We start from the raw sequence: 20,172 nt of genomic DNA, 5'->3' as shown, positions 1-20,172 counted from the left end.
TCAAGGAGGACAAAGTCCAGCGAGTGTTAGATAACATTAAGATGCAGACTGAAGCACTGAGCGGTGGTGAGAAGATTGGCTTTGTGAAGGTTGCTGGGAAGCAAGCGATCACTATTCCTCCATTCAGTGAAAGTGTTTTGGAAGGCCGCTGCAGAATACCACCAAAAGTGAGCTGCCAAGTGTTGGTGGAGGCCTCGTCAAATGTCAGCTTGCCGAAGTAAAAAGTCTGTAAAGCTCCCACCACAATGTAGGATCGCTGCACTGTCCAAGCTACAGGAAGTTGTGCAAAAAGTGCTTGTCGAGTTTGAGGAGAAAGAGGATGCTTTGCAGGTTAAGTCTGTGCAGCAACATCAGGTGAAAGTGGAGGTAAGCACCACAGAGCAGCTGTCAGTTCCAGTGCAAATTAATCCAGAGAACCTCACAGCAACACAACGTCACAAACTCCAGGACTTACTGGCTAAGCACAGTGATGTGTTTTCAAAGAACGATTGTGACTTTGGTTATACGACTGCTGTCACACATAGTGTCCCAACAGGAGATGCTCCTCCCATTAAGCAAGACATCGCAGAATTCCTCCTCAGGTGTTCCAGGAAGTGAAAAAACATGTTCAAGATTTGGTGTCTGAAGGTATTCTCAGAGAAAGCTGTAGTCCGTGGGCATCTCCAGCAGTGATTGTGATTAAGAAGGATGGCAGCGTACGCTTTTGCTGCGACTACAGAAGGTTGAATAAAGTGACCTGCAAAGATGCTTATCCTCTCCCTCGCGTGGAGGAATCGCTGGATGCCTTGGAAAATCCACAGCTGTTCTCCACCCTTGATCTTACCTCCGGGTATTTCCAAGTGGCGATGAGTGAGGAGGATAGTGCAAAGACAGCGGTCACCACTCCCTTTGGACTGTTTGAATGGACCAGGATGCCATTTGGACTTTGCAATGCGCCTGCGACATTTCAACGTCTGATGGGGGTGGTGCTTGGCGATCTAACGTTTGACATACTGCTCATCTACCTTGATGACATTATCGTCTTTTCGAAAGAATTCGAAAACCATTGTCAAAGACTGGAAAGACTGGACTTCAACCGGTTGAGACAGCATGGTTTGAAACTAAAACCCAGCAAGTGCTTCCTTTTGAAACCCAAAGTGAAATTCTTGGATCACCTAATTTCCTCCCAGGGAATTAAGGTGGATGGAGAGAAAACTCGGGCATTGGAATCCTGGCCTGGACCCACAAATGTCAAGGAGTTAAGACAGGTCCTTGGATTCATGAGTTATTGCAGGAGGTTTGTTCCTGGTTTTGCTCAGTTAGCCCAGCCTCTTCATCCCCTGGTTGGTAAAGGAGGGAAGGAGAAAATCGTTGAACCTCTTAACTGGACAACAGAGTGTCAAACTGCATTTGACAAACTCAAGCAGTGTTTAATGTCTCCGCCAGTTCTCGCATACCCGGATTTCAGTCAGTCTTTCGTACTCACAACTGATGGGACTCTGCTAAAGACTTCATTAAGATGAATTCAGATGAAGTGCGTGCATGCTTATGGCCAGTCGCCAAAAAGCAGCATAGAGTACAAGCATCGGTCCAGGTGTCGGTGACAAAGGATATAGCTGGAGTGATATAGGAGAGCAACAAAAGATCGACCCTCATATAGCTCCTATCTTCCATGCTGTACTAACCAACAAGAATCTGAATCCAGTCGAGCATCGCAATATGGATGTTGAGATAAAAAAGCTTGCTAGACAATTCATATGACTCAAGCTTACAAAAGGAATGATGTTCCGTACTATCTTTGATCCCCGGAACGGAGAAGAAATTTGTCAATTAGTGGTTCCAGAACCCTTGCGTTACAAAGTGTACGAGAGTCAGCATGATCATTGGAGAAAGAAGCACGCTGGAGCGCATGAGGCAGAGCTATTACTGGCCAACAATGAGTAAGGACATTCAAAACTGGATTCAGGAATGCAAGAGATGTGCCCTCGCAAAGGATGTTTTTCCTAAAATACGAGCCCCAATGACATGCACTAATGTATCTGCCCCGCTAGAAGGCCTTATTATGGATTATACGGTCTTGGAGGAATCTGTGGGAGGATATGAAAATGTCCTCATCTTAACTGACATGTTCACTCGTTTCACGGAAGCAGTGCCAACCAGAAATCAGACTGCCCACACCATGGCAAAAGCCCTTGTGCAGCATTGGTTTGTCCATTATGACTGTCCTGCACGACTACATTCCAACCAAGGTCTGTGTTTCGAAGCAAATGTTATCAAAGAACTGTGTAAAGTCTATGGAATCGGAAAGAGTCACACAACTCTGTATCACCCGCAGAGTAACTCCCAGTGCGAAAGATTTAATAGAACCATGCACGATATGCTAAGGACGTTACCCCCGGAAAAGAAAAGGAATTGGAAACAGTACCTACCCGAGTTGGCTATGGCATACAATAGCCGAATCCACACTTCAACCGGCTATTCGCCATTCTACTTAATGTTCGGAAGGGATGCCAGAGTGCCGATGGACATCCTTAATGGGAGAGACTAGGAGGACAGTGGAGTTGACAATCTCGATGACTGGGTGAAAAACCATCACGACAGATAGAAGACAGTAGCCAACTCCGCAGCACAGGAGGCTTCAAGGTGAAGAAAAAGAGCCTATGATCGTAGATCGCATGGCACACTAATGAGACCTGGTGACCGTGTTCTGTTACGGAACCATTCACATAGGAGAAGGAATAAGATCCAAGATCATTGGGAACCCTTGCCTTACACTATAGTGAAACAGAATCACGCAGACACTCCAGTTTACACAATTCGCCCAGAGAAAGGGGGCCCATGTAAAGTTGTACATGGGGATCAACTCAAGCATTGCACTTTTCAGTCATCACTACCACCTTGCACATCTAGACGTGAATCTAGAGCACACACAGGTCAGGCACACACTGATTCAGAAGATCCCGATGTTCTTGCAGTCCCTGTTGTTACATTTACACCTGCTACACTCACAGACACACAAGGTAGAAGGGAAGGTGGGAATGAATCAGAGACAGGTATCAGGGACCATGACAATGAAATGTCAGCTGATGATTCAGTAGATCAGTCTGTACTCGAGTCCGTAAATTCAGGTGGTTCCGAAGCTGAAAGTGAAAATGAAAGTATTCCTGAACCTAGACGTTCACAGCGTTCGAACAGAGGTACTTTTCCTGTTAGGTATGGTACTGACTATGTCTTGAAATAAGCTTATGCAAACCCGAATGTTTTAGAAGTTTCTTTTAATGTGAAGGTTTTTCAGTCTTACTAATTGAAAGCTTTTCATTGTTGAACTGATGTTTTCTTTTGTGAAAAATGTTTACCTGCTATTCTCTGTTCTTTATTTTTCAGGACTGAGTTGTTGAATGGAAGTCCAGTGGTATGGCAGGGATTAGCAGGGGGGAATGTAGGGGATCTACAAATTCTATTACGTGGAGACTTTTATTTTGACTTTCGACACGGGCGCCGCCATGTTGGGGAGGCGAGTAGCACCTGAGCTCGTTGAGGCTAGACTTTTATTTTGACTTTCGTCACGGGCGCTGCCATGTGGGGGGAAAGCAAGTAGCACCTGAGCTTGATGAGGCTGTGGATCTGAGCAGCGGCGAGCTGAAGAACGTCTTTGGGTAATTTTATGACGCTTATGGGTTGGGTTTAGACCCGCGACCTGCATTACAGTCGCACAACGTTGTATCTGAGTATCCGGTTGTTTGATGACCGTTATTGAATGCGTCGGGATAGTTTTTCTGCCGTGTTCGCACGTGAAGTGGAAGAAGTGGGCCTGATCGCGCCTAACAGTTATGCGGCAGTGTGGCAAAACTGCATTTGTTTTGTTTCGTGTCCAGTTTGTTTTTGTTCAAACTAACTTAAATCACGCTGGATACAGTTGCTTAGTGTACTAGAAGAATTCGCTGAAGCGTCGAGAGGTGCTGTGTATTGTTCGTATATTGCATATTGCATATATTGCATATGGCATATTCCCCTCCGCCACACTAGTTTGTCTTCTGCTCCAGATACTCGGGTTTCGACCTCATTGATGCGCTTTGTGTTATCTTGTATTTTGTTTGCAATACCTTGCAGTTGACTTAGGAAAGTAGCAAACTTTTCATCCATGACGGCGGTGATGTGTTTCGTTATATCCGTGGCAAGTCTCTCAGAGCTGAGCACCTGTTATGCCATCTTCCTCGTGCAACAACTCTGCCGGAACGTCAGCTTTAGCGTCTTATTTTGTTGATTTACTGGACTTTTCCGTACTTCGAAGCATGCTGCCTCAGCTTGCCATTATCACAAAGTCGTTTTACACAAAGTTGGTGGAAAATACGTGAGAGCTGCACTTTAAAAAGGGTGATGTGTGTAGGAGAGTAGTGGATCGCTCCTCTCAGTTAGATGGCATCACTTGACACAACCCCCCCCCCTCCCCTCCTGTTTCAAATGCTCCACCATCATCCCTGTACTCAAGAAGCCAAAAATAACAGGACTAAATGACTACAAACCTGTTGCTTTAACGTCTGTGGTCATTAAATCATTTGAGAGACTGGTGTTGGCCTACCCGAAGGACATCACTGGACTCTTGCTGAACCCTCTTCAGTTTGCTTATCGAGCAAACAGGTCTGTGGATGATGCAGTCAACATGGGACTGCACAAAATCCTGCAACATCTGGACAAACCAGGGACTTATGCAAGGATCCTGTTTGAAGATGATGTATGCAAAGTCTTCAGGAAACAGAAGATAAGAAAAGCCAAAGGCCCAGATGGTGTCTCTCCAGCCTGCCTCAAAACCTGTGCTGTCCAGTTGTCAACCATCTTCCACAGATCACTGGAGCTGTGTGTCATCTGGACAATCCAGGGATTTATGCAAGGATCCTGTTTGTGGACTTCAGCTCTGCTTTTAACACCAGCATCCCAGATACCCTCCTGATTAAACTGACACAGCTCTCTGTACCCACCTCCATCTGTCAGTGAATCACCAGCTTCCTGAAAGACAGGCAGCATCTAGGCTGGGACAACTCACATCTAGGATCCTCACCAATAGCACCGGTGCTCCTCGGGGCTCCCACTGCTCTTCCCCCTCGACACAATTGACTGCACCTCTAAAGACCCCTCTTGTCGAGCTTCTGAAGTTTGCAGATGACACTACAGTCATCGGCCTCATCCAGGACCTAAAGAGGCTGAGCAGCTGGCTGTCTGATGCAGTCACAAAAACCTGGAGCTGAACACACTCAAAACTGTGGAGATGATTGTGGACTTTAGGAGAAACAACCCAGCACTCCCCCCACTCAACATCATGAACAGCACTGTGGCTGCAATAGAGTCATTCGGGTTCCTGGGCACCACCATCTCTCATGACCTGAAGTGGGACACTCAAATCGACTCTATTGTGAAAAAAGCCCAGCAGAGGTTATACTTCCTTCGTCAACTGAAAAAGTTCAACCTGCCACAGGCAAGGCAAGGCAAGTTTATTTATATAGCACATTTCATACACAATGGTAATTCAAAGTGCTTTACATAAAAGAAATGAAAAAATAAATAAATAATCACAAGAATAAAACAAGGAATTTAAAACTTTGAAAATCTGAAGTTTGCAGATGACACTACAGTCATCGGCCTCATCCAGTTCTGCATATAGAAGCGAGGTTGAGCAGCTGGCTATCTGGTGCAGTCTTAACAACCTGGAGCTGAACACACTCAAAACTGTGGAGATGATTGTGGACTTTAGGAGAAACAACCCAGCACTCCCCCCACTCAACATCATGAACAGCACTGTGGCTGCAATAGAGTCATTCGGGTTCCTGGGCACCACCATCTCTCATGACCTGAAGTGGGACACTCAAATCGACTCTATTGTGAAAAAAGCCCAGCAGAGGTTATACTTCCTTCGTCAACTGAAAAAGTTCAACCTGCCACAGGCAAGGCAAGGCAAGTTTATTTATATAGCACATTTCATACACAATGGTAATTCAAAGTGCTTTACATAAAAGAAATGAAAAAATAAATAAATAATCACAAGAATAAAACAAGGAATTTAAAACTTTGAAAATGATTTAAAAATTGATTTAAGAGGTTTAAAATTAATTTAAAACAGTTAAGAATAGAAAATGATTATACATAAAATATAGTGCAATCAGTTCGGACATTGCAAGGCACAGATGAGACAGTTCTACTCTGCTGTTATTGAATCAGTTCGGTGCACTTCTATAACTGTCTGGTTTGGGTCAGCCAGCAAATCAGATATAAGGAAACTGCAATGGACTGTTTGGATAGCTGAAATGATAATTGACGTGCTCCTGCCCAACCTTCAGGACTTGTATAACTCCAGAGTGAAGAAACAGGCAGGTAACATCATAACAGACCCCTCTCACCCCGGACACAACCTGTTAGCACTCCTGCCTTCAGGCAGACGTTACAGATCTCTGTGCACTAAAACATCTAGGCATAAAAACATTTTTCCCCCATGCCATCTCCAGCTTAAACAGCTAACATAGCAATTACCACCTGTTTTTATTATTCTTTTCTCAGTACCTGAGAAAGAGGCAATAATTAGATATTATGTAAATACATATACATATTTTATTTATACGGTTGTATATATACAGTACATAGACGTGTCGGCGATTCCCTCAGATCGCGTCTTTGATAATTCACACTGCGTGATTGTCACTCGCGTGAACGAGCACTAATTTGCCTCTGATTTCCGCATTTGTCAGCGATTTCGCAAAACCTGTCAGCGAGTGAAAAATCGGGCTAAAATCGTGCAGTGTGAACTCGGCATTAGTCTTACTAATTTAAATGTTCTTTCTATTCCCATGTCCTATATGTATGCATGTATGTATGTACCAAGAGCTCCTGAAAAAAAAACAATAAATTCCTTGGTGAATAAAAGCTCTGATTCTGATTGGGTGTCAATGTTTTTGTTCATCAGCTGGAAAAAATCATTTTGAAAGCGATTTTAATGATATTGTTTCTCTGTGACACTATCATTATGCAAGTAATGCAAGTAAGATGGCGCCGCACACAGCCGCCTCAGTGCTTGGCTCTCCAGTGTTTGTACTGTTTTTGTTCGTTTTTCCTGTTTTTTGTTTCTAAACACGATCAGTTTTACCAGGGATGAACTGCTGAACATTCGGAAATATTATGTAAATACATATACATATTTTGGTTGTATATATATATATATATATATATATATATATATAGTACATAATGCACAAATCTGTACATAAGTTTTCTGTTCCAGATGTATACCACATTATTATTATTTATTTTTTATTTTCTACTTTTTTCCTTATGCTTTTACATCAACGAAAGGTGGTGTACAGATGTTACAGCATTAAAGCAGATGTGTTGTCCCGATCTAGAAGCGCTCTTCGTTAACTGCATGCCGTTCTATTCGCCGCGGGAGTTTTGCTCGTTCATTGTCGTGAGTGTTTACATTCCTCCGCAAGTGCACATGAGCTCAGCTTTACAGAAACTCGTCATGAACACTTAACAATAATCGTGGAACACACAACACTAGTATACATTATTTATTTAACACACATACTTATTTACATTTCAAATTTGCACATATCATACCTGTACATACAAAATTGTCTATATTATATATTGTGTTTTTGCTTTTTTGTACATTGTCTATTTTGTGTATTTTTATATTATTATTTTTATTATCTGTGTCCTGTCTTGTCGCTGTCATTCTGTTGCACTGTGGAGCTTCTGTCACTAAAACAAATTCCTCGTATGTGTAAACATACCTGGCAATAAAGCTCATTCTGATTCTGATTATAGCTGTGGTGTGGACTTACCATTTCTCATAGAATTAGAACGATTATTAAAACTTTTTATTTATATTTATCATCCATGGTGTGAACGGGCCTAAAGGGTTACTGGTTTCTCCAAGAAAACCCCTAACCTCCTCCTTCATACCCACAAACTTTGTACAAATGACATCCCATTGCACTGCATTTCAGTTAAGACATTATCAAATTAGAGCCCTGGGTCTTTTTGTTGAATTATTTATTTGTGTAGGATATAATTATGTGATGTAAGTTGTCTCAAATTAATGAAGTGTTTTGTTTTTGATTGTATATTATCAGGTTCGGGGACGTTTATAATCAAGAAAGATGGATGTCTGCAGTAAGATTCCTGCTGAATCTCAGTGTTGCTGCAGTAGAAAGTGACACCGATACAGGAACAAGATTCACAACTCTGTCATCTGTGTGCAGTTACAAAACCTTCCCTTTCGAGTTTGATCAGCATGATGCTTTTGATCAGAGTAATTTCCTGCTAGATCTTTACTCACATGTGAAGAACTATGAGACTCAAACAGGCAGGAGTTTCCTTCCAGCATTACAGTCAGTTTTCCAGTTACCTGATGTCTGGATCATAGATCTCTCACAGAGAGACCTCCGTCGTCCTGGAAGTGTTGAAACTCCAAACAAAGAAGAAGCCAGTAGAGCTGAGAGGATGTTCACAGGAAGAGAGTGAAATGAAGAGTTTTCTTCAGTGTCTGCCCTACATCCCACAGCTGAGGTAAGAGAATTTTTGGCAACTTACAGTTATTGTGAAATATGATTTCTGTAAAAGTTGGAACATGTTTTCAGGTGTTAATGAGTGTTGTTAGATTATGGGCTCTGTTTTTATCAGTGTTAGGTATACGGTGATGCATTCTGACCATTCACTAAATCTTGTCTCGTTTTTGTGTGAATACCTAAATCCAAGTGCAGTTTTCATGCAGGGCAACTTACAACTGTCAGTGGGTGTGAGTGCTCACCATATCTGTAGATGTACAAGCACAAATTATAGGTGTAGTTATGGGAGGTCCTTGTAGATGAACCTTGTAGGTTTCACCAGCAGATGCTACCAAAATATATGTGCTAAATGATGTAGCTGACAATAACAGTTAACACTAGTCATGACGGTGTATTTCAGTAGATCAATATGATTAATTATACTTACATTCTCTATCATTTAATGGAGCCAACATCCAGATAGTCCTGATGAGCACCATATTTTTCATGTGTATGTAAGGAGTGCCTGCTATTCAAGAAGGATACTGTAAAAAAAAATAAAAAATGAGACAGTTTTTTCTATTCTTCTAATGCATTACTTTCACTACATTCACTTCTTATGAATGGACTGACTTCATTTATATCACTGTTGTTTACAGGGAATAAACTCCTCATTAAATTGCACATTACCAAATTAATTAAAGCTTTGTGCTTGTGATTTCACCAGTCCACTTGCGCATAAAGGCTCGCTTACACCAAGAATTATTACTATAAGAATAATTATACTAACATCCACACCAACAGATAATAATATTCTGTTTATTATAAGCGAGTGATGCCGTTTTGTCACTTGTCACTTTAAATGCTCAAGCTCTTTAAAGTCGGGTGGATTCTGATTGGCTGTCAATGTTTTTATCGTTCATTAGCTGGAAAAAAATCATTCTGAAAGTGATTCTAATGATATTGTTCCTCTGTGTTATAGCTATAACTGTGGTGTGGATTTACCAATTCTCATAAAATAAGAGCGATTATTAAAACTTTGTAGTTGCAATTATCATTCTTGGTGTAAATAGGTCTTAAGACTTACTGGGTACGTCCAAGAAAATTTCCAGCCTCCTTTTTCATACCCACAGACTTTGCACAAATGACATCCCATATAGCACTGCATTTCAGTTAAGATATTCTCAAATTAGAGCCCTGGGTCTACTTGCTGAATTATTTATTTGTGTAGGATGTAAAGTATTATATTATGTGATGTAAGTTTTCTGAAATGAATGAAGTGTTTCATTTTTGTTTGTATATTATCAGGTTTGGGGACGTTTATAATGAAGAAAGATGGATGTCTGCAGTAAGATTCTTGCTGAATCTCAGTGTTGCTGCAGTAGAAAGTGACACCGATACAGGAACAAGATTTACAACTCTGTCATCTGTGTGCAGTTACAAAACCTTCCCTTTCGAGTTTGATCAGCATGATGCTTTTGATCAGGGTGATTTCCTGCTGGATCTTTACTCACATGTGAAGAACTATGAGACTCAAACAGGCAGGAGTTTCCTTCCAGCATTACAGTCAGTTTTCCAGTTACCTGATGTCTGGATCATAGATCTCTCACAGAGAAAGACCTCCGTCGTCCTGGAAGTGCTGAAACTCCAATCAGAGAAGAAGCCAGTAGAGCTGAGAGGATGTTCAGAGGAAGAGAGTGAAATGAGGAGTGTCCTTCAGTGTCTGCCCTACATCTCACAGCTGAGGTACCTGAACTTTTGGATTTTCACTTACTGCAGTCAATGTCACTATACCTTGAATCTGTTTATGTTGCAGATTTGTTTTTAGAATAAAATAGACTATTTTATAATGATCTGAGTTTTAAATTAATCTTTATTCTTTCATTTGATGTACTTATTAAACTCTTTATATCAAAGGAATAGCTAAAATTTGCATGCATGCAGACAAATTTTTGAGTTTTTGTCTAGGACGACTCAGAAGTATAGCAACCCGGATGTGCACATTCTATGCATGCAAGCTCAATTTCGAAGTCAACAAAGCAATACCAAACTTAATATGTGATCATAAAAGTAACCGAATGTCTTGAGTGTAACTTTTTTCTTTCAGTGAAATTAATGTAATACATTTTAGATACATTTTAAAGATTAGAAAGGGCTATGTTTATTATACATTTTCTCCTATGTGTTCATATTTTATTCAAGCTATACAACTAAATTATGTTTTATTTAAGTCCCGGAAGAGCACATTCAGATAATCAACTAATTCAGAACAGGTGGAGCACATTCAGATAATCAACTTAATTAGCACAATAGTAAATATACATACAGCCAACTCACCTCTGTCCAATAATGGTTTTCCGGCATCCCTCCTCCACCCCAACTCCTCACACCTAACTATTCTTATCCCAGCTTGGGGATATGGGGATAAGTTCGGGCTATATTCCACACTTGGAGCCCTCTCCTCGGACAGCAAACCAAATATGCATATTATTCACTCAATCTGATTATATGTAAGTGCGAACTTGTGAAATCTATCTTGCAGCACAGGGTGAAGTCTGTATGCACATTAATGACAATTTGTGACAAATTTAATGAATTTAATGTAAATTTAATGTAATAAAAAAACTGTTATTTAGTGGCACTCTAGTGCGGCAGGATTTTAAACAGCATTGTAGCTCATCCGGTGAGTGAATCCCTTCAGAGTTTTGTGAAATGTTTATTCATACAACAATTTAATTTCCTTTGGGAAACAGGTTTGATCACTGGAATAGCAGTCATGCAGCACAGTTTGTTCTGAGACTCTTCATTAAAGCAGCAGAGACTGAGACACAGACAGGAGAGCAGATGCTGAAACTGTTATCATCAGTCTGCACCTACAGCTCTTTTCCTTATGAAAGCACTGACAGAATTAAACAGAGTGATTTCCTGCTGGATCTTTGCTCACATGTGAAGAACTATGAGACTCAAACAGGCAGGAGTTTCCTTCCAGCATTACAGTCAGTTTTCCAGTCAGCACCTGATGTCTGGTCTGTAGATCTCAAACAGAGAAAGACCTCAATCCTCCTGGAAGTGCTGAAACTCCAAACAGAGAAGAAACCAGTAGAGCTGAGAGGATATTCAGAGGAAGAGACTGAAATGAGGAGTGTCCTTCAGTGTCTGCTCTACATGTCACAGCTGAGGTACCTGGACTTTTGGAGATTCACTTAACTACTTCTCAATCAATATCACTTCCCTGTATTTTGAATTGGTTTATGTAACAAATTTGGGTTCTAAAATATATATTTTTTTTCTTCTTTTTTTTTTGTATTTATCAGTTTTACATTAATCTTTATAAATTCATCTGATGCACTTACAAAACTGTTAATAAGAAGGAAGATTAAATTCTCATACAAGTACACAAGTAGAATTTCTGAGTTTTTATCTTTGTCAGATTCTGTGGTACTCTGTCTGTTTAAAAAAAAAAATTCTTTGGCAAACAGGTTTGAGTATTGGAATAGCAGTCTTGCCATTCAGAGTGTTTTGAGACTCTTCATTAAAGCAGCAGAGACTGAGACACAGACAGGAGAGCAGATGCTGAAACTGTTATCATCAGTCTGCAACTACAGCTCTTTTCCTTATGAAATGACTGACATAATTAAACAGAGTGATTTTCTGCTGGATCTTTACTCTCATGTGAAGAATTTTGAGACTCAAACAGACAGGAGTTTCCTTCCAGCATTACAGTCAGTTTTCCAGTCAGCACCTGATGTCTGGTCTATAGATCTCTCACAGAGAACGAGTTCCGTCCTCCTGGAAGTGTTGAAACTCCAAACAGAGAAGAAACCAGTAGAGCTGAGAGGATGTTCAGAGGAAGAGACTGAAATGAAGAGTTTTCTTCAGTGTCTGCCCTATATCTCACAGCTGAGGTACCTGAACTTTTGGATATTCATTTGCCAACATTTCAATCAGTATCACTTCATTTTTGAATTTGTTAATGTAACAAATATGTGTTGTTTTTTAAATAGAGTAGAAACTTTTTTTAATGATTGGTTTTACATTGATCTTTATTCTTTCATATGATATACTCATTAAGCTTAATAACAAAGGAAGATTAAATTTGCATAGAAACACACTACTCCCCTTTGAGTAGTGATTTGTTGCTGCATCATGGCATTGATGCTGGGAATGCTTGCACATGAACCAGTGTCTGAAGCATGTGTCAAAACACTTCAATCAGTTGGCAGACAGCATGGCATGATGATTTAGCATAGCACGTCACATCATATATAGACATCAGAAGTGCACATCATCAGCTTCTTTGTCTTCAGGAGCTGCATGTCGGTTGAGCACGTGTGTGTGCAAATGAATCATAAAGAGTGTGTGCGCGCTGCTTCAAGAAGATCAGGAATTAGAGTATATAATGTCAGGCAAAGAGTGTGACGCCGTGCCCTCACTTTATTACGAGGGACAATTCACATAAGTTGTGTGTTCTCTTCATGGGTGAGGAGCATGCACGGTCCTCGATTGTCTATTCTAAACTAGATGATTGTTTTCTTACATTCTGTAGAGAACAACCTTCCCACTGCCATCTCCCATTCTTTCCAGATCTCCACACTGAGCTGTCAAGATCGTAAGTATCTGTACTCTGTTTGAGTACATACTAACGCCACTTAAACATACTCTATTATGGTTAGTATGTGCAGACAGGGCTATGGGCTGATGCTGAAGGTCGAAGAGATGCTCCTAGACTATCTCTTCCCTTTATTGGCATAGTTATGGAGGAGGCCTGCCTTGTCCACCAAGCCTTGCAGAGTCATATCGAACTTGGTGGGGAAGACTAAAAGACCTGGATTATGGTGGGGGATTAAGCCAAGAGGCAGTTTTGGAACTTCACCGAGCCACAGATCTGGCACTCTGTGCAACACAGCAGGCAGACATCAGCCATTCTATGGCTGTGATGGTGGCCACAGAGCACCAAGCATTTTAACTGACATCAAGAAGAAGGACAAGGCATTTCTCCTTGATGCCCCGGTTTTGCCTTCTGGTCTGTTTGGCAATGCAGTAAACACCTTTATCTACAGATAGCAGGAGGCCAAATAACAATCCAGGATGCCCTTAGAGGGTACTTCAACCTATCCCTATTGGCACTCACCAAAGATCTCTCTCTGAGGCTTGTTTAAGGGTTCCCTGCCAATGCATTGTTTCAGGGCCCCAAACAGATCAATCCCATTGAAAAAATTATCCCTCTGTCAAATTTTGTGGCAGTGTGGCAACTTTTGTCCAATATTTCTCAGTGGGATCTAAATATTGTGAAGAAATTTTACAGAATTGAATTTGCCTCCCGCCCACCTTGGGGTATTAGAAACGCTGGTGATTCAAGTTCCGTCCACATGTTTAAATCAAGAACTGCAATATCTCTTGGCAAAGGGGGCCATAGAAAATGTACCTCCTCCCAAGAGAGAAGCACGCTTTTACAGAAGGTCCTTCATAGTACTCAAAAAGGATGGGGTGTACATCCAGTATTAGATCGGCATTGCCTGAATCTGAGGACATACAGATTTAGGATGTTAATGCTCAAGCTCATTGTGTCTTAAATTCAATCTTAGATTGGTTGTAACAATAAATATCAAGGACACTTATTTTCACATCAAGATTCAGCCAGAGCACAGGAAGCTTCTCAGGTTAGCTTTTGGGGCGAAGCTCATCAGTTTCAAACTCTTCTTAGCCTTCACAAAGTACATGGATGTTGCCTTGGCTCCTCTGCAACTTCAGGGCATTCTTGTATTCAATTACATAGACCATTGACTTATCTTGGCCCAATCGAAGGAGCTTTCAAAACAACATTGAGATGTTGTGCTTGCTTACATTAAGTGTTTGGGACTCAGATTGAACCTCAAAAAGAGTGTGTTTCTCCTGCTCAGAGAACCACATTTCTTGGTGTTGTATGGGATTCTACAGTGATGCAGGCACGATTGTCTCTGCACGTGTATTTGCCATCTTAACTGCCACGAGTGTCATCAGGCTAGGCCAGGAAATATCTGTAACTGTCATTCACATTCAGAGGCAGCTGAGTCTCATGGCAGCAGCAGCCAGTGTTATCTCATTAAATCTGCTGCACATGAGACCATTTCAGCTTTGGCTCAGGCTCAAGGGGTTCCATCATCACAACCATCCTTCCAGGGTAATAAGGATTACGCACACAGAGGTTTCTGAACCAAGGATCAGCTCTTTGGACGTGTTGACATGAAACATTTCTATCAACAGATGCTTCTTTCTCAGGCTGGGGTGCGGTTCTCGATGTTCAACAAGGTTTTGGAGTGGCCCTCAACTTTCGTGGCACATCAGTTGCCTCAAGATTAGGGTGGTATATCTCCCACTGCATCACTTTCTTGATTATTTGCAAGGCTACTATGTGTTAGTCTGCAAAGACAACACTACAGTAGTCTCTTACATAAATCACCAGGATGAACTGCATTTAGGTCCTCTTTTCAGACAGGCACAGCAGGTTCTGCTCTGGACAGAGACCAAATTTCTCTTCTTGAGAGCAAGTTATGTTCCAGGATATCTCAATCTGGGGGCAGATATCCTGACGAGGCAGGCTCCTCTGGGGCTGGACACCATGGTACAAGTGTGGCTGAGGCTACACTTGTACACGTTTCCTTTGATAGCTCTGCTTCTGACAGTTCTAGCAAGGGTCTGCCAAGAACAAGTTCACCTGATCTTAGCTCCATTCTGGCCAGCCCGAGTTTGGTTGTCAGACCTGGGGCCTCATTTATAACCGTTGCGTACGCACAAAACATGCCCTGAAAGAGGCGTATGCCACTTCCTAGTTCCTACACAAAAGATGGGATTTATAAAAACAAACTTGATGGGAAAATTTGCGCACCTGCACGCAAACTCTGACCCATGCGTACGCACACTTTTACTACAGTGAGCAAAACAATTAAGTATTTTAAACTGTTTTCATTTTGATATAAACAATTAGATTAAAAATGACACTCATTAATGGAGATGAGCACTGAGATTACATAAAGTCATTATGCAGAAGTGAAATATTATATGAATAGAAATATTTGTAGTGGATGCGCTATATTTTTGATGACTTTTCCTGTGGCATGCTATGTTTTAATGACAGGGAGGAGTGCTAGGCGCACAATAATTCCTCCTTAAACTAAACTGCAGATCTCACGTTATGAGAAAATATTTTTAGTGAGAACAAGGAAATGATGCGCACTTTGATATTATGGGAGACCGAGACTGCTGGGTTCGGTGGATGAACGGTCCATCGGCCGGTTTGAATAGGTCCAATGACAATACTGTACAGCTACTGCTGCACAGAGATGTTGATGTGTGCAGGAAGACTCCTTCTGTGATAGTCACATATTTGAAGGATAGAATTTAAAGGAAACGGTAAGATTTGCACGTTTCATATTTTTTTTTATTTTGTCAGTGACGCGCTGAGTCAGACAACTGCATTTTCTACTGCAAAGTATAAGTAGGCCAAACTAACCTATATAAATACCCTAAAACATATGTGTACATTATCAGCAAAACGGCATAAATTTGATTTATTTCAAACAATTAAAATAGCCTACTATTTGGTCAGTGTAAAAGAATGAATCAACTCTTTTCTAAAAAGTTTCTCTGAGAAGTATTTTATACAATTTTGTTTTTATGGATTTTTTGATATATTTATTCTAAAACATAACAAGGATACTGGATGATTTTTAGCTATGTAAATTGTATGGCAGAAATGGCATTTATAGTCCGTATCTCCTTAATGTCTTGTACGTTTGATGGAGTTAAACATGGTGTCACGTGGATGGGAATACGCATGGAAATGATATGCAGATGAGGTTATGAATAGTAAAACTAGGCGTTGTAAGCTCCATATATGGTGATTTCGGGGAGGAGACGGGGTGGAAATGCACGTACGCACAATCTTTCTCTGACTGGGATTTATAAAAGGATTTTTGCGCAGGTTCTGGCATACGAATGGTTTTATAAATAAATCTGAAAACTTTTGTGCGTACGCAGAATCTAGCTTTCGTGCGTACGTACACTTCTAGGATGAATTCTATGTAAAGTTTTATAAATGAGGCCCCTGATCTCTCTCCTGGGTGGCACTCCATGTGAGGGTCCCGTCTGTCTCAAGTCTGGGGGACGATCTTCCATCCCAGGCCGAAGATCTAGAAGTTTTGGTCCTAGCCCCTGAAGGGTGCCAGCTCATAGACTTGCGTCTTTCAGATGAGGTCGTGGATATGATTTTGAGCTTGAGGGCTCTCTCTACTAGAAAATTGTATGCAGCAAAATGGCAAATCTTTGTGTCTTGGTATGAACAAAGAGAGTCTGATCCAGTTCAGTGCCTGTTTGGTACAGAACTAGAGTTCCTCAAAGTGAGGTCCTGCTATTCACCCTATGCTATGCTCAACCATTTTTGTAAAGTAAATTTGCTTAGTTTTCAAAAGGAAATGTGTTATGTATGCATAATGTAATTCCTAAATAATGTAAAACGTCAAGACAAGATTTAGTCTTCAAAAACACTTTTTGCAAAAGGTACATCTTGAAAGGGGGGGCGGTTATCTTATAATCAGGGTCGTCTTATATTCAGAACAATATGGTAAATATAATAAGGTGCCTTCTGCTATTAGTCAAACTATAAGACGCCACATTGCATTCCCACACCTCGGTCAGGCCTGTGTGTCTTCCTCAGACAATTAGAATCTGATGATGTGCATTTCTTTCTATTAATGATTTCGGTGATGTGGTATGGTATGGTATGGTATGGTTTCTTCTTAGGGAACAGGATTACATAGGTAACCTAGATGTTTTTATCTTTGTATAAAAAAATGTTCTTTGGGAAACAGATTTGATCATTGGAACAACAATCATGCAGTGCAGTTTGTTCTGAAAGTCTTCATTAAAGCAGCAGAGACTGAGACACAGACAGAAGATCAGATGCTGAAACTGTTAACAACAGTCTGCACCTACAGCTCTTTTCCTTATCAGTGGTCTGACAGAATTAAACAGAGTGATTTCCTGCTGGATCTTTGCTCACTTTTGAAGAACTATGAGAATCAAACAGACAGGAGTTTCCTTCCAGCATTACAGTCAGTTTTCCAGTCACCTGATGTCTGGATCATAGATCTCTCACAGAGAAAGAGCTCCGTCCTCCTGGAAGTGCTGAAACTCCAAACAGTGAAGAAACGAGTAGAGCTGAGAGGAAGTTCAGAGGAAGTGACTGAAATGATAAGTTTCCTTCAGTGACTGCCCTACATCTCACAGCTGAGGTAAGAGACTCTTACCTCTGGCACTTCTGTCTAAACTGTTATTCATCTATTGCACAAAAGCAACATGAACTAATATAAACAAAGAATTCTGTATGTGTAGACCATCTAAAGAGACTCTCCGGAAGCTGATTGAATGTGTCTGTGAAGCTCAGGAAGAGGAACTGACTCAGTGCTTCCTGCAGAAAGTGGGCGATAATCTGACTTCCTGTTCCTTGAGCTGGGAAGAGCTTCACTATTTCCTGCAGCATAAGATTCCACACATCACTGTGGACCTCAGAAAGAGCAACATTGAATGCAATGTCAGAAAAATTTTGCCATTTTTGAACAGGATTCAATTTAAACGGTAAACCACTCTCAAAAACACTTTAGAAATGATAGAAAACCTCCAAATGGAGATTTATTGTTTTCCTTTCTTTCTCACATAAAATATCCAACTGAATAATAAATTATTAAAAATAAAAATCTTGATTTATTTGCAATGATTTGTATGATGTCTTTACAGGATGAGCTCTACCTTCATGCTGTCTGTAATCGGAGGGATCTATGAGTCCGGCTCTGTTGGTTTTGTGTCCAGTCTGTTGAGTTCAGTGAAGAACTACATTAACCTGCAGAGCAGAGAGCTGGACTCTGTTCACTCTGCGGCCCTGCGCTTCACACTGCAGCACTGCACTGCAGTTTCACTCAATCTACAGTGGACCTCCATACCAGAGGAAGAGCTGGAGAGCATTCTGCCTCTCTTCACACAAGTGTCCCACCTCAGGTCTCACTGCTTTTCTCTATGGGGGATTCTCAATAGGAAGTCTGCATCATAGTGAGGCTGCATTCTTCCTATACAAGCCCTGTGAGGCTTCACGCTGTTTTGTACTCATTTATTGACGAGTCGGCTGCGGTGCGGCCAACTGAATGCGCTGCTTCTCAGCCGCTCACTGCACAGAACAGACGCCGAGAGCGGTGACACTTCGGAGTAATCAGTAATTTGATTACATTTTCAGAGTAACTTGCCCAGCACTGATGTTTTGTCTGAGCATGTGCCTTTTGTTATGTTTGTTTTTATGTGCCATGTGCTTCCCTATTTGTCTTCACTCTACTGTTCTTGTAAACCACCATTTAGACCACCTCTCCTCTCTTGTTATCCTCCTGATGTTCTTCCCTTTTTATTCTCCCCGTGTTCTCTGCCCTGTGCCAGAATGACATCCAATGTTTCTGTGTGGTGTTCCCCACTGTGTCCATCCCGTCTCTGTCCTCCCTTGCCTCACCTGCCTTGTTGTGTTGGTGGATCCTGTGTTTTCCCCTTCAGTGCAGTTTTTTTTTTATAATTGAGTAATAAAAAAGCCCAGTGAACTCTGTGCTCTGAGTCCCCACAATCCCTTCAACCACAATTATTTTTATAATTTTTAACTTTGATACTTTTTTTTGCACATAAATACAATATGTTGTTCTTTTTTTCCAATTGTAATGGGTCATGTTTATTTTAATTATTTTAATCAAGTATTTATTGTCTTTTTCAGTTGTTCTGAGCTGTGTTTGTTAACACTAGTTAAAGTGGTCCAGTACAGAGAGAATTTACAGCTGGTGACTTTACTGTTGGAGGTTCTTGGCTTCTCCCTCAGTTTGGAAGGACATTTTCCCAGCAGAACCTGCAGGTCTGTGGGGAGATTCTTACGTTTCTCTTCTGACAGACTCAACCTCACTCTAAAACCTAAAGCCATCTCTCTAAAAGGAACCAGGCTTCTTTTCAGACACATCAAAAACATACACACACTCAGGTACAGACAGCATTATAAATAAACATTTCAAATGTTGATTGAGATTTGCTTATATTTAAAGTGTGCATTTTTTTCAGGCTGAATGGTTATATGGTGGTGAGAATAGTGCAGGCATTGAGGTCTATGTGGGTTCAAACTCCTGTCACTGTTTATGAACTCACACTTAACCTGAATATGGAACAGTGGTCAGAGAGGATGCTGTCCAGGATCCTGAGCAATTTGGCCATCATTCTGAGACTCTGGACTGTCCAGTGTTTGAACTTGACTGAATACAAGATGTTGTCTGTTTCTCTATCTGTCCTACTGTGTCACCAGGGGCCAGTGATTCTCAGGTTTGACCACAGGACAAAGTTCTGCAGTTTTTGACTTTATATTTATCATGGCATAGAAATAAAACAAAGAATTCTGTATGTGTAGACCATCTAAAGAGACTCTCCGGAAGCTGATTGAATGTGTCTGTGAAGCTCAGGAAGAGGAACTGACTCAGTGCTTCCTGCAGAAAGTGGGCGATAATCTGACTTCCTGTTCCTTGAGCTGGGAAGAGCTTCACTATTTCCTGCAGCATAAGATTCCACACATCACTGTGGACCTCAGAAAGAGCAACATTGAATGCAATGTCAGAAA

At 41.1% G+C, this 20,172-nt stretch overlaps 2 protein-coding genes across 3 annotated transcripts in view; both read left to right on the top strand.

Moving 5' to 3' along the window:
* The window catches only part of LOC107661670 (protein NLRC5-like), a 51,675-nt gene extending 41,038 nt beyond the window's left edge, over positions 1-10,637 (top strand). Inside the window, exon 5 of one of the 2 annotated variants that reach the window (XM_016451376.1) lies at positions 10,482-10,637. In XM_016451376.1, coding sequence (XP_016306862.1) covers positions 10,482-10,499 — 18 coding nt within the window. In that variant the 3' untranslated portion in view covers positions 10,500-10,637. Of the gene's footprint in view, positions 1-9,821; positions 9,917-10,481 lie in introns of those variants that run through there. The other variant, XM_016451377.1, reaches the window with a different exon arrangement.
* Positions 10,638-12,988: 2,351 nt separating this feature from the next.
* Positions 12,989-20,172, top strand: part of LOC107661760 (uncharacterized) — a 9,482-nt gene continuing 2,298 nt past the window's right edge. The window contains exons 1-8 of the mRNA XM_016451527.1: positions 12,989-12,992; positions 13,060-13,122; positions 14,554-14,673; positions 14,772-14,853; positions 14,985-15,114; positions 17,778-17,782; positions 17,883-18,125; positions 18,285-18,542. Coding sequence (XP_016307013.1) covers positions 12,989-12,992; positions 13,060-13,122; positions 14,554-14,673; positions 14,772-14,853; positions 14,985-15,114; positions 17,778-17,782; positions 17,883-18,125; positions 18,285-18,542 — 905 coding nt within the window. The remainder of the gene's footprint in view (positions 12,993-13,059; positions 13,123-14,553; positions 14,674-14,771; positions 14,854-14,984; positions 15,115-17,777; positions 17,783-17,882; positions 18,126-18,284; positions 18,543-20,172) is intronic.

The sequence above is a fragment of the Sinocyclocheilus anshuiensis genome, unplaced genomic scaffold (genome assembly GCF_001515605.1).
Source record: "Sinocyclocheilus anshuiensis isolate Anshui unplaced genomic scaffold, SAMN03320099.WGS_v1.1 scaffold207, whole genome shotgun sequence".
Classification (NCBI taxonomy): domain Eukaryota; kingdom Metazoa; phylum Chordata; class Actinopteri; order Cypriniformes; family Cyprinidae; genus Sinocyclocheilus; species Sinocyclocheilus anshuiensis.
The sequence above is the reverse complement of the archived record's forward strand: the minus strand, read 5'-3'. Positions and strand labels throughout refer to the sequence as shown.